Source organism: Ailuropoda melanoleuca, chromosome 8 (genome assembly GCF_002007445.2).
Source record: "Ailuropoda melanoleuca isolate Jingjing chromosome 8, ASM200744v2, whole genome shotgun sequence".
Taxonomy (NCBI): Eukaryota; Metazoa; Chordata; class Mammalia; order Carnivora; family Ursidae; genus Ailuropoda; species Ailuropoda melanoleuca.
In genome coordinates this window covers 72615765-72630716 of record NC_048225.1, presented here as the reverse complement: position 1 = coordinate 72630716, position 14952 = coordinate 72615765, and the positions used below count along the sequence as shown (strand labels likewise).

At 36.9% G+C, this 14952-nt stretch overlaps 1 protein-coding gene across 1 annotated transcript in view; it reads right to left on the bottom strand.

Annotated features, from left to right (window-relative positions):
* Positions 1-14952, bottom strand: part of DCAF6 (DDB1 and CUL4 associated factor 6) — a 135362-nt gene that overhangs the window by 48253 nt on the left and 72157 nt on the right. Inside the window, 2 exon segments of the mRNA XM_034666687.1 lie at positions 3870-3929; positions 11178-11348. Coding sequence (XP_034522578.1) covers positions 3870-3929; positions 11178-11348 — 231 coding nt within the window.

Below are 14952 nucleotides of genomic sequence, written 5' to 3'. Positions count from 1 at the left end.
ATTACTGGCTCTACAGACGTGAGTGTGAATCCCAGCTCCTTCACTCATCGGCCGTATGACCTTGGCAAGTAGTTCATCATCCTTCTCTCTTACTCTGCTTTTACAATCTCTCATTCAGAGCAATGTTATAATAATTAAGTAACACAATGCACACAAGCCTTAGGTTCAGTCTTTCATGTATTTAAAAAGTTTTAAAATAATGTATACAAATCAATGAAGAAAAGAATGTAAACTTTAAAAAAAAAAAAAAAGCTCAGTTTTGAAACTATACCCCCGTCTCAGACATTACCTGTCCTCTTTTTTTTCCAATTGCACTTATTGGAAGATCATCTACATATCAATATTTCCACCTTTAAAAAAAAAAAAAAAATCTTTCTTCTCCAACCGCTGCTAGCTATCTGGCTTCTGCCTCCACCGTACCACTGAAACTGCAAGGACACAGCAATGGGTAACCTACATATTACCAAAGTCCAAAAACATTTCTCAGTCCTTTACATATTTGACATTGCTGCTTCACATGTCGCTGCTGACCAGCTCTTCCTTGAACTTTTCTTTTCCCCTGACTTTGCATTCTTTCTGCCTTGCCAATTTCTCTGCTCATTCCTTTTCTGTCTCCTTAGCTAGATCCTTTTCTCTGCTTGCTCTTGTAGCATGGACTCCCCCCTTTCACTGTAGCCTCTTTTCCTACACAGCCTCATCTGCTCCCCTGGTTTCAACTGCTCTCTGTAAATGGATGATTCTTAATGTTTATCTCCACCTCAGGCCTCTCCAGTGACCCCCCCCCCCCCCCCCGAAACATCCATCCATCCAACCGTCTATAACATTTCTCCACGTGGATATCTCAAGGTACTTCAAACTCAACACATCAAGAAAATCTCATGTGATCTGCCTCCCCAACCAGCTGTTTCTCCTGAAATCCCTATCTTGGTTGATGGTATCACTATTACCCATCAAGTCGCCTGGATATGGTTCCCTTATTCATTTTTAACTACTCAGTCTCAAAGTTCCATCAATTCTGTCTCTTAAATATTTAAAAAATCTGTCCACTCTTCTCATTTCCCACCACTATCTGCCTTAGCTTGGACGCTGTACCATCTCTCACCTGGACTACTGTAACAGCCCCTTACATGAGTTTTACCGTTTTCAATCTTACCCCCTTCCAATCAACTATCTATAATCCTTACAAAATCATCTTTCCAATACATAAATCTGGTTCTGCTTCTCCCAAGCTGAAACAATGTCTATGATATTCCACTGCTTGAAGAATTCATTCACTTCCTTATTTAACAGATATTTATTGTTTAATGTATAACAGATATGGTGTTAGCTAGGCACTGAGTGTTAACAGTGAATGAAAGCAATATTTAGAGAATATAGGCATCAAACAACCCTTAAATGTATGATCACAAATTCTGATAAATGCAATGAAGAAAAATAGGTCACAAAGAGAAAAAGAGGGGAGAATTACTTCAAATTAAAATGTCATATTGTTTTTGAGAAAGAAATTTCTAACTGGGATTTGATGAGTAGCAGTTGCTGTAGGGAAAAGGACTTTGGTAGAGGGAATAGCGTATATAACGCTTTTGAGAGGGAAAGAAGCATGGACTAAAAGCAGACCTGTTTGTTAAGAGCTAAGTAAGGGAGGGAGGGGTGGCCTGAGATAAGGCTGGAGAGACAAGGGCCAAGAGGTCATGAAGGGCTCTATAAACCAAGGTATGGGTTTAGGTTGTTTTGAAGGGCAAAGGGATACAATTAAAAAGTTTTAGGTAGATGAAGGACATGATTAGATTTCTGTTTTTAAAAGTCCACTCTGGCTGTTGCTGTGGAGCAGGCTATATGGCCTGAGTGGGAACAAGGAGCCCAGGTGAGAGGTGATTTCATAAGTCCAGGTGAGAAAGACAGTGGTGGGTGGTTTCTCCAATTTCTATGAAAGTTATCTTTAAGTAATACAAGCCTGGGGTGTAGAAGTCCCCAGTACTTTAAAAGATGTAATCCTGCTAAACAAAAAAGCACATAAAAACAGCTCAGGATTTAATTCATTTGGGTACACTATTTACCTTTAAAATCTCTCCGCTCAGAGGACATACTACGCAGTTCACTGACGATGGTCTACTACAATACAGCTTCTGCCAAGCCTGCTCAATATCTGCCCTTTTACATAACATTGCTACTTAGATGACTAAAAGGCATATCATAGTTGACGCCAGAAAAACAAAGAACCTCTTGATTTCTGCCTCCGAACAAGTCTACCCTAGTTAAGTGACATCATCATTCACCCAGGCCTTGATCCAAAAATCTGAGAGTTATCCTTTATTCATCTCTTCCTGCCATATCCCATAGCATAAGTAAATTAAGTACCAACTAAATTGAATAAAATATTCAATGTAATCTGTGGAAATTATTCTATGTGATGAACAGAATATGAACGTGGCTACAAACTCTCTGGTAGTGATACACTATTTACATTCATATATCCTTACAAAAAAATATTATTTGATTAGAGAGCAGTTTTAAACAATAGTACAATATAGTATAATATGACATAATTGTACTTTGCCTTAAGGGAATTATTCATCACTGTTAATACCTCTACAATAAATATATATAGATAAAACATGCTTAATTTCTTACTTCTCAAATTCATTTACCAACTCATTCATCATTCATTCATTCTCAAGAACAGAAAAACCTCCAGCAACACTTGTCATCTCAGGTCTACAGAGAATCATTTAAGATCAAAAGTAATTTATTTTAAAATTAGTTTCTGAATATGTTCTCCAAGAAGAGAGCTAAAATTAGATCTATTTCACACTACTTCAGCAATATTTAATTTCCCAAATACCACCAGCAAATGAGTCATCCTACGTGTGTAAACTTGCAGCCAACTAAAGCTTATGGCCTTAGGGTGGAGCTATTTCTTCCCAATTTTTGAAAAATATTTATAAAGTCTATTAAAGGATCATCTGTCTTTTTAAATAGAGAAAAATGAATATTATTTAAGTTATTTTTGATAATTTAACATCAACGTTTTTTTACCCTCTGCATCACGACACATTTAGCATCGGGCAGGGAGTTCTGAGGGGCAACAGGAAAGCTGTTTGCCCTAATTCTAAAAGCCTGTTTAGTTTTTTATAGTCATCCTCTTTCTATCTTTCTTTTCAGCTTCCCCTTCTTATTGTCAGCATGTCTTCCTCTACCAATCCATCTCTGCTGTATTTGCTCTGCTAATAAAAAAGCCTGATAAATAAGTAACCTGTCTACCTCATGAGGCTATGCTCATAGCTTTCAGGCTGATTTCATTCCTCTCCCACTACAAAAAGTACAAGCGCTTGTGGAAGCTATTTTCCCTTCTGATTGATGGCTCCAAAGCTGATCTCTGAATTCATAATTGTATTCCTTACAGTTAAAGCTATCAGGAGTCTGACCACTGGATAAGTGAGACATAAAACCAAGTATCGTTATGATAGCCATTTGGTAATACAGAATATTACTGTATAATATAACCTTTTCTAAATCAGCCACTAGGTAATATGCTAACCTCACATTCACAATTCTACACAATTTTGTGATATCTAGATTTTAAAAATGGATATAGCTTATATCCATTACAATATTATTATAAAAAGAGAATTTAAAGTTGGCGTAAGGGACCAAAGGTAGAAATTAACTTAGTTTATGTAGAAAATAATTTGTATAGGCCAACGAGGACCTTTGTACACAATATCACCTAGGGTAATTGAGCCCACAAAATATTGACTATTAGACCATAATCAAAATGAAATGCTATGAAAAAGTGAGAGAGAGCTTGGTTTATGCATCGCAATAAAACTATGGATGGATGGGCATAGCGCATCTCCTGTTGCACGCACCCTGTTGCTCGTCAAGTGACATGGATCCGAGCTGTTTGTTAACCACAGAAGAAGGAGAATCTGAAACAAAAATGAGATTTCAACTTAAAAGTAAGCAGCAGAAAACTGCACAGCAATGTCATGATCAACTCTAAGCTTAAGAAACAAACGTACAAGGGTAGGGAACAGAAGTAAGTACGGTGGTATATTTCCCAAGCAGCGAGTAAGCGGGGCCATGTGCTTAAGACAGGTTATTCCACGCAAGCATTTGGCAACGTTGAGAATGAGTTAAATGCTAAGAAAATATTCCTCTACTTCCATGCATATACCTTTTATCAAATTCAAATTCAGCACAGGCACAAGGTACAAGGTAGATAAAACAGAACTAGAGTATCTCCTTCCCTAAACAGAAGACTCCTTCCCCTTCTCAAACCCCTTTCCAGCTCCCTTAAAGATGGCTTTCCTTCTGGACTGAAGGATTCAAAGCATGAAATGAGATGCATGCTACACTTTGCTAGATGTTGGTTGTTGTACCTTGAGCTGAAAACAGGAGCTCAAGTGAAGATGTCAGACAAAGAAAACGGTTTATAAGAGAAAAATTCAATGAAGTAATTGCCATACAGAAACATAGATAATTTTTAGAACTCTAAGATATATTGTGCAGATTAAAACCTGCACTGTTGCTGCAGTACTCTGTTGAAGGCTTAGGCTTCTCTAGGGGCCTGGTGGGAAAAGAAAAAGAGAGGAAAGGAGTAGGCTCAATGGTCTGAGCTTCATGCTTTCCACCCCGGCTTTAAACAGAATATTCAATTTTTTATCCTTTTGATGCACTGAATTTCTGTGTAAGAATTTGTCTGATAAATGCATTCTATTATTTGGAAAACAATGATATAAAGAAAGGCAGCATGATAAAATGAAAAGAGCATTGGTCTGGAGTTAGTGAGTTTTGATTCTAAGCCTGGTTCTGACAATAATTAGCTATGTGACATTTTTAGATCTAAGCTTCTCCTTTCTTCCTGGTCATCCGAGGGACCTAGTAACCTAAGCAAGGTCCTTGGGAATAGAAGGAGGTGGCTACCAAGTCCTGGCTTAGGTTCTAGTGTCCAATAGGATGATATGAAAAGGGAATATGTGGATAAGGAGCACAGCTCTCTCCGAAATGTAAGAATAACTCCTGGTTTCTAATATCCTGTGCTCCAGTTCTTAGCAAATATTAATAAAATAAAAACTTTGCACTTTTGGATAATCACCAGTTTCTATGCATCACAGCTTTATTCCTCCAACAGTAGAGAAAATATTTTAAATAGAGAGTGTCCTTAACTTGATAGCTAAGAAGTTTTCCAATATATCCTAGGTTCTTAACAATCTTATATCACTTGATTGGTTCAATTTCTACATTTAAAAGTCTGAATCTTGCTACTGGGACCACTGCTATCAACTTTAGATTGTCTACCTTCTGATACAACCCATTTGCTCAGAGACTTTGGTATGACTGGATTTTGATAAAGCATGACCATCATCTGAATAACAGCTCTGACTTATCCTTACTTATCACCTCTTCATCAGAACATTCAGTTTAACAAATCTGTACAACACAAAAAAGAAAGAAAGAATGAGAGTATTTCAATCAGGTCCTGATTCTATCCATGCTTTCCTTCCCTTTATAAGACTTCTCGTTTAGCCATTTTAGAGCTAGAAACAGCATTCGTTCCTATGTTGTTTTTCAAGAACAGAAAAGTTGGCCTTTAGAGAAAATCAAAATTATATTCCCTACAGTAAAGAAAACCATAACAAGAATTTGAGTCACAGAGAAATGAATATTGGAAAATCCTCCTAGAAAGTGTCTTATGAAATATTTTTTGTCTNCCTGATGTGGGGCTCGATCCCATAACTCCGGGATCACGCCCTGAGCTGAAGGCAGACGCTTAACCGCTGTGCCACCCAGGCGCCCCTGTTTCTCCCATCTTGATAAATCAATCTTTAAGAAGAAATCCTTCTTGATCATTGTTCTATTTTTAATCTTGGGTACTATGCAACTGATTTCAGAAGGATTATTTTGTCACATAAACATCTGAAGTAACATTTTTATAACACAAGATAGTCATAAATACAATACCCATAACTTCTAACTTACAGAAATATTTCCAACTATTAATACAATAAAATTAGTTCAATGCTGACNCCTGATGTGGGGCTCGATCCCATAACGCCGGGATCACGCCCTGAGCCGAAGGCAGACGCTTAACCGCTGTGCCACCCAGGCGCCCCATGATCATTGTTCTATTTTTAATCTTGGGTACTATGCAACTGATTTCAGAAGGATTATTTTATCACATAAACATCTGAAGTAACATTTTTATACCACAAGATAGTCATAAATACAATACCCATAACTTCTAACTTACAGAAATATTTCCAACTATTAATACAATAAAATTAGTTCAATGCTGACTGCTTCCGTTATTTGCATGCTCTACTCCATTTCCCCGTAAAATATCTTCCAAAAGTAAAGTCATTATGAAGTAAAAATCAGACCATATGGTCTACTGATAATTTCAAAATGAAATACGGTTGGCCCACTTATTGGAAGTATTTAGAATTATTAATATTATTTTTAAGGTAGAGCTAAACTTTAGGCAAAAACTTATTCGGTGCTGAGCTCAAGGTGTCTCAGGGCCAATTTCTGTATATTTTTAAAAAAAAATTTGTGTTTTGGTCTTGAAAAAACTCTTTAGTGGGGCAGCTGGGTGGCTCAGTTGTTAAGCATCNAGCCTGCTTCTTCCTCTCCCACTCCCCCTGCTTGTGTTCCCTCTCTCGCTGGCTGTCTCTATCTCTGTCAAATAAATAAATAAAATCTTTAAAAAAAAACAAAAAACAAAAAACAAAAAAACAAAAAAACTTATTCGGTGCTGAGCTCAAGGTGTCTCAGGGCCAATTTCTGTATATTTTTAAAAAAAAATTTGTGTTTTGGTCTTGAAAAAACTCTTTAGTGGGGCAGCTGGATGGCTCAGTTGTTAAGCATCTGCCTTCGGCTCAGGGCGTGATTCCAGGGTCCTGGGATTGAGCCCCACATTAGGCTCCTCCGCTGGGAGCCTGCTTCTTCCTCCCCCACTCCCCCTGCCTGTGTTCCCTCTTTCGCTGGCTGTCTCTCTCTCTGTTAAATAAATAAATAAAATCTTTTAAAAAAAAGAAAAAAAAAGAAAAAACTCTTTAGAATTTTCTAAATTTTCTCATCAGAACTTTTTCAATTGTAGACAAAATAAGGAATTATAGTTTTAAAGGTAAATAACAAGTACTCTCAGCCAGACTTCTGGGTTCAATTCTGGCTTTTCTACTCAGTAATACTGTAATCCTGGACAAGCCATTTAAGGTCTATATGTCTCAGTTTCTCCATCTGTAAAATGGGGATCATCACAGTATCTACCACATACTATTCTTGTGAAGACTTAATGAGGTGATTCATGTTAACTACTTGGATAGCATCTAGGAAAAGGTCAATTAATGTTATTATACTTGCCTGTTTTTCAGAAACATGATATTGAATGAGAAATAAGGATAGGAAGCTGTTCTGAAAACTACGGAGCATATTCCCATGTCTGAAGAGCTCAGGAGTCTGTCATTACAGGTAGCTAAGGACTTAAGAACTAGATCAACATCATATCTGATTTACTAACTACTTATGCTATGAACACTAAAAACAGGATCAAATGCATCCATCTGAGAAGTGCTACATGGGACTGTCGTCACGGGACAGTGGGGAACTGGATGTTGTATAGAGCCTGCTTGCACAGGATCGGGTAAGTGCTGATTTTTTCCAATATGGCTCAGTTTTGAAAAGCCCTTTTTCAAAAATAATCACCAATGTTTTATACCCTTTTGGGGTATAAAAATTACTTTTTTCTTTTCCAATCAGCAAAACCGTGCCATAAAGTGAAAAAACAGTTCCTACCTGCCCCTCTCTAGGCTGGCTCCATGCTCCAGTGGGGCTCTGTGGTGGTCGAGCCAGTACAGCGGACTCCACAGGGGGTTGTCACTCTGAGCAGGAGCCAGCAACCCATGACTTCGGGGGACCTGAAATGGAAAAAAAGAGTTGGGTTTAAAATCAGCAAGACGCCGACTGCCTCTACCATAGCCGTTTATGGCATCTGTCTTTATAGCTCACTCAGAACCCTGAATGCTGTCAAGTGTATATGGCTGTGATATGAGGTAATTTTGAGGTATTAAGTGAAAGATACTATAATTAAGATAATACATTATGATGTGCACAGCTTTACTTAGAAGTATAAAAATTTTATACAGTATTGTCTACCCCATCCTTATGCTCTCTGTAAATTTTGCTCTCCGTAAAGTATTTNGATATGAGGTAATTTTGAGGTATTAAGTGAAAGATACTATAATTAAGATAATACATTATGATGTGCACAGCTCTACTCAGAAGTATAAAAATTTTATACAGTATTGTCTACCCCATCCTTATGCTCTCTGTAAATTTTGCTCTCCGTAAAGTATTTTCTACCCCATCCTTATGCTCTCTGTAAATTTAGATAGTGTAAATTAAATTTACACTATCTAAATCAATCAATAATTGGGAAACTGAGACATAAAGCAGCCAAATGACCTGTCCAAGCTCATCTAGTCATAGGAACAGGACAAGAACTCAACCAGTCCAGTACCCGAGTAGTAATCTGATGAAGGCAAATTCATCTCTCTGATCAAAGAGAGATCACTAAAAGCCTAGAAGTTATGATGTATTTTCTAAAAGCCTAGGAAAAAATGCACTTTTGTTTTTAGCTAAAAAAAAAAAAGTAAAAATATTTTAAAGTAATATATTCTGACTTTGAAAAATGAAATTTTTAGATCAATAACCATAATACAGAGACAATATTGTACTTATTCATTAAGAACATGTTTTAATTATTATTCAAATAAAAACTATCTCCCTGTTGAATTTCATAAATTTAATTCCTATTCTGTATTTTTATAACTTGTGTGTTCTGAAAAGATAAACTTTCCATTAAGCCTATTCATTTTTCCTCATATCCAAGATTTACTAAATGGACAAATATATAGATTTTATTGGTTGTTTTATGTAACAAACTATGCATGATTTAACTTTTTCTTATTTAATTACTAAATAGCATTCCTGCGAGGACAAGAATAAAAGTAGCATTATGAAATGAACCCAGGAAATGTCACAGGTTAGACTTATTAGGGTCTCCTATGAATGCTGTGCTAAAAGTGTATGATACAGAGGGGCACCTGGGTGGCTCAGTCGTTAAGCATCTGCCTTTGGCCCAGGGCATGATCCCGGGGTCCTGGATCAAACCCCACACAGGGCTCCCTGCTCTGCTGGGAGCCTGCTTCTTCCTCTCCCACTCCCCCTGCTTGTGTTCCCTCTCTCGCTGGCTGTCTCTCTCTCTGTCAAATAAATAAATAAGATCTTTAAAACAAAAAAAAAAGAGCATATGATACAGAGGAAGTACTTCCCCTTGTAGGTGAAGGGAGCAGCATACATGGACCGTTAGCACTAAAGGTCTCTACTGTTGGCCTTGTAGACAGTCTCAGGGGCCCCAATGTGTTGTTTAAAAACAAAGTAAAGGTACAACATTTCTCAGCCTCAAAAGGGGCAAGTTGTCTACAGAACTTTAGCTTTTTAAAGATTGCCACTAATAGACTGATTACCAAACTAGATACTATTTAATGAGAAGGATACTCAGAGTTGTTAAAATAGCATCTTATTTCACAGAGACCACTTAATCACTCTAAAGCTTTCTGGCTATAAAAAAAGAACCCACTTCAATTCAAATTGGTAAGCTAGATATGAAAGGCTAAGTCTAAAAATATTTTTCTAATGTCTACAATGTATATTTCATTTATTTCCTGCTAATGTAGACAGTTTTATATTTTATACTCAAACTCACTTTAATATCTGGTTTGTTACCTGATGAATTTCAGTATTTTAAAAATAAGTATATACGGAGGTGCATTTTAACTTCCTTCTTATTTGGTTTTCATGCTGCATATTTTTTCCTTTGAAACATACAGAGTTTTATATATAGCAAAATGCCTTATTATTACATGTCATGACTGTAATTTAACCAAACTCTCCAGTTAGTTTTAAGTATAGGAAAAAAAAAATGGTCAGAGACATCTTTGCTTGCCTCATATTTCCTCTACTAATATAACATTAAATTAAAAATCAGGTCCAGAATTTATTTCAAACACCACATCTATATTACAGTTATTTAAATCTATTTTATTTCACCATGATATTATATAATGTGCTTTTGTTATCAGCACATAGAGGAACAGATATTTATAAAGTGGAGGTTGTTCAGTTCTACCAATATACAAACAAATTCCAAGTAATTAAATCAGAGCTCTCAAACTAATTAATACCCCAATTCATCACTCCTTAGGGTGGCAAAACAAAGTAGTACATCACAGTATCATAATCTCATTAGTATAAAAACCCAAACACCACTCTAGCTCCTAAATGAAGATTTGTAGCACTTACTACGTGGTACCTATAGAATAGGATATATAGTACCTACTATCCATCTCGAAAGAACTGAACTGACAAATTATCTTATGCTATATCTTTCATTAATTCTGTCAATAAATGTTTGTTGAGCATCATGAGCTTGCTGGCCATAAACGAACTAGGGCACTAAAATGCTCAAAAAAAGAGAGCGGCACCGATTATCACTATCTGATCAGAGTTCTATAGCATAAGAACAGGAACATGAGACTGTGGGGTATTTCTGCTGCCCTATATATCAGAAAGCTGATTATCTATACAAGGAATAAATAAGCAAATATTGAAATTTTAGGAATAATTACAGAAGAGGATAATTGAGTCAGCATGCTGGTATGGCCAAACAACACTATAATTCTAAAGTCTAGTATTACCACATTCACAGGAATACTGGTTAATTTTCAAAGGAAAAACAAAAGAAGAGGAAGAACTAGCATAGATATCATTTCAGCATATAAGAAATTTCAATAAAAATATCAAAGCAGGCTCTGAATTCACTAGATTATTAGAAAGTAGTTCATTAGCCATAAAAGTAGTAAACATCTGCCCCCTCCCAGAAATATTACAAATAAAATAATGGATTATTTTATATTCATCTCTTGGGGAAACAGTGCTGCCAAAATGTGCCCCTCCAGCTACGGGATGATGAACACCGCCATGTGCAAGAAGGGGAGGGATAAGCTGCAAGCCCGTCAGCTCTTTGAAGGGGAGAAGGGAAGCATCTTGTTACACAGTAGCAGTGTTAAACAACCAAGTCTACCAGCTGCTGGAGGACACTTGACATGAATAACCTGAAGCCTGAGGGTCCTGTGAAGAGCCCTCGAGAGAAGGCTGATCAGAAGTGGGAGGCTGTTGCTGGGTGCGCGCAGCGAGCTCTTGCTGCCTCTGCTGTTCAGCCCTCTTAAGCCTCAGTTGTTGTAGGCGCTTGCGGAGCAAAGCTATCTCAGGCCCCCTTAAAAATTCTGACACAGATAGGAAAAGAAAGGTGAAAAGAGAGCAATAAAATAGGAAATAGTAAGAATCTGATTATATATTAAAGAGAGAAGGATATACATAAAATACATGTCTCATGGAGGGATACTAAAAACAAATTACTTATAAAAAATGACTGATCATTAAGTTAGGAGATAAACTACACACCCTGACATACTCAAATGCTTCTGTTCAACTATAACGAATTATACACATATAGTTCTCTAAGGATATTTAACTAACTCAATAGAATGAAAATGAAAATAAAGCCTTCCATAAACAAAACATTTTTAAATGAATATTCCTTTCTTCACAAATTTCATCTTTTTATAAGAAAACGATACCAAGGAAAATTGGAAAATATCAGTTACCTAATCTATACACAAATTACTAACTTTAGTCATATTATAATTAAAATTCAATTAAAATCATGAAAAAGTTATGCATTTGTAAACAATTCTTAGAATTTATTAATGAAGAACTCTTTAAAAAGTCAGTTACACATTTTTCAGCTAAAATATTTCTCTTTATGTTGGAATTCCCATTTACTTTTCTTAAGCTAAAAATATTTACATAATCCTTAATATTTTCTTAAAGCAACGGTCATAGATAAAAGTAGAAATATAACATAGAATTCAGCAGATATATTTGAGTGCCTATTATACATGCGGCATTGTTTTTGGCTCTGGGGATAAATAAAACATTGAACAAAACAGTCCCTACTCATGTGGAGATTATGCTCTGAAAGGAAGAAAGACATCAGTGAACTCACACACACACATATATATGTAATATACATGTATGTGTTTGTGTCAAACAGGGACAACTGCTATGAAGTAAACTGGACAGGATAAGGTAAGGAGAACAGAGGCAGTGGGCGACGGTTTGCTGTTTTCTGTGTGGTCATTAAAGAAGGCTTCTCTCATAAGGTGATTTTTTGGACAAAGACCTCAAGGACTGAGGGAGTAAACCACATGGGTATCTGGAAGAAGTTCCAGGTGCAGAGAAGAGCAAGTGTAAATGCTCAGAGGAGGACATGTGTCTGGAGGTGGGATATATACAACTGGTAATGGCAGAAGAGTTTGCTGATAGTTGAGATGTACCATGGCCCCAAAGTTTTTGGCCCACATAACAAGGAAGGTAAGAGCTGTCATTTATTGCGACAGGGAAAAGGGAGGAACAAGTAGTAGCAGAGGGAAGAGGAGTTCTCAGATATCCCAGTGGAGACCCGAGTAGCGACTGAATGTAACAGTCTAGAATTCACTAGTAAATTGGATGTTACTTGAAGCTACCTAGAGTGTGAGTGATAATAAACAAGTCTAAGAACTGAACTCTGAGATACTCCAATGTTTAACAGGAAGAAAAATCTCTGGGTAGAGTAGAAAGGAGAAGCCAATGAGAAGGCTGGAGGACTGAGTGAGCACAATCTGTAGGCTTGGATGGAAGTATGTCAGGAAGGATGGAGGGAGCAGCTGTGTTGAATGCCGTTGATACAATGAAAAAGATACTGAGAACTAACCACTAGCTTTTGCACCTTGGAAGTCATTGATGACCCTGACAAGAGCTGTTTCAGCAAAAATCACAGAGGCCAAAGCCCAATTGGAACAGGTTCGAGAGAAAGAGGACGTAATGAACTAGACACAGAAAGTATATATACTCTTTCCAGAAGACGTGCTGCTAATAGGAACAGAGAAATTGGATGACTGTTGGTGGGGAACTCAAGAGTCACAGGAGGTTGGTTTGTTTAGTTTGGGGAGATGACACATATGTTCGTATGCTGATGGACAATGTTTAATTGAGGGAAGGAAAAAAGATGATGCATGAAAAGAAGTGAAAAAATGTAGGAATGATGTCCTTGAGTAGACCAAAAGAGACGAGCTGCAGTGGGTAAGAGGAAGAACTGGTTTAAAATAAAAACTTCATCCATTATAACCAAAGGCAAGGCAGAAATTCAACAGTTGCTGATTTGACGGTGGGGGTACAAAGAATTTTGTGTCTCTCGGTGACACCGGAAGCAAATTACACCAACTACCAAACAACTTTCAGCCTCGTTTACATAGATTATAAGGGTGCAAGTTTGTTTTATTGTTTCACGAATCAATTATGCCAGAGATACTAACATCTTGTTACCATAACCTCTACTTATAAAGAATTTTATTCAGTTGGTCAATTGGCAGTTAAGGTTTAGCAAACAATTCAAGTATCATCATAGTCTCTCAATGCTAGTTCTTCCTAGAAAATTCTCCAGGACCAAGCAGGGCAGTATTCACTAATAAATTGTGATGCTCAATGGCCTAGTGCCTTCTTTTTAGGTATATACATACACCTTACTTATTGACAGCATAATAGCAATGCTTCTAGCAATATAAAATAAATAATTACTATGCACCCACAAAATTTATCTTACACTTAAAAGAAATTACCATGAAGAGACTATATATATGTCAAATTTTGCTAAGAAAACAGAAAAATCACAGAAAATTCACTTGACTTTATTGTTGTTTTAAACCCTCTCTCTTATGTTGCCAAGTGTTTTATGGGAGTAGAAGTCTCCACCTAGACCCACTAAGTGATGTAGCATTTACACAGCAGGCTCCAAGTGCAAGCAGTGATGCTCTGTAACGTGCAAAATCAAGATTTAGTAATGATAATGTCATGAACTATTTATTCAACGCTTCCATTGCTTCTTAAAGAACAATTTGTTTGTTAACTTTTAAGGTTGGTTTTATGTGGCTTTTTCTCCCCTGAGTTAAAACAAAAAATGAGGCTACGGAAAGAAGTCACCACACAGCTAACTAGGAAGGACAAATATTAAATTAAAACTCCCAAGCAGACTAAACAAGCAGACTAAACAACAGTACTGCTAGCAGCCTGAAACATTAAAGCCAGGTAAATTACACACACATTATACCCTTTTAAAACTGTATAAACATATCATTTATAATGTGAATAAATATACTGAGAATTAGTTTTTGTTAACATGAACCAAAACGGGAAGTGAATGCATGAATACTTTGGGCTGAATTTTAAAAACAACAAAAAAACCCAACAATGTGTCAGGAATTGTTAATAGGAAATTTATACTTCTATCTCCTGAAACCACATACCCTATTCTTGTTTTCTTCTGAAAGACTCCAGGCTAATCTCCCTAATGAGTCAATTGCCACTGAAAGAGAACAATAACTACAGCTGACGTGACAAAGGTCCATTTGGTTGTAAACTCATGTCCTGCCTCTCCAATACACAGGGTCTTTTGTCCTGGACACTGGATTATTTCTATATCTAATCTGGTGGTACTTTATCTGCCTGCTATGGATCTGTCCTCCAATCCCAACTTGCTTCATGTCCTGGTGATCCTTGTGCATTTTTCTCTTAGAACTGTCACTCCTTTACTGACCTCCAAGTTCCTCTGGTCTCTCCTTTGGTCTCCCCAAAGTGACCATTCACCTAATATTTCCACTTGTTTCTAATTTATGTATTGCCTCTACCTAGAACCTGGTACCCTTTAAGGAGCCTGTAATCTAGATATTTGGGCTTTGAAAGGTTTGCTTTGCTATGCTGTACCACACAGTTCTTAGTTCCCAACAATTTTTC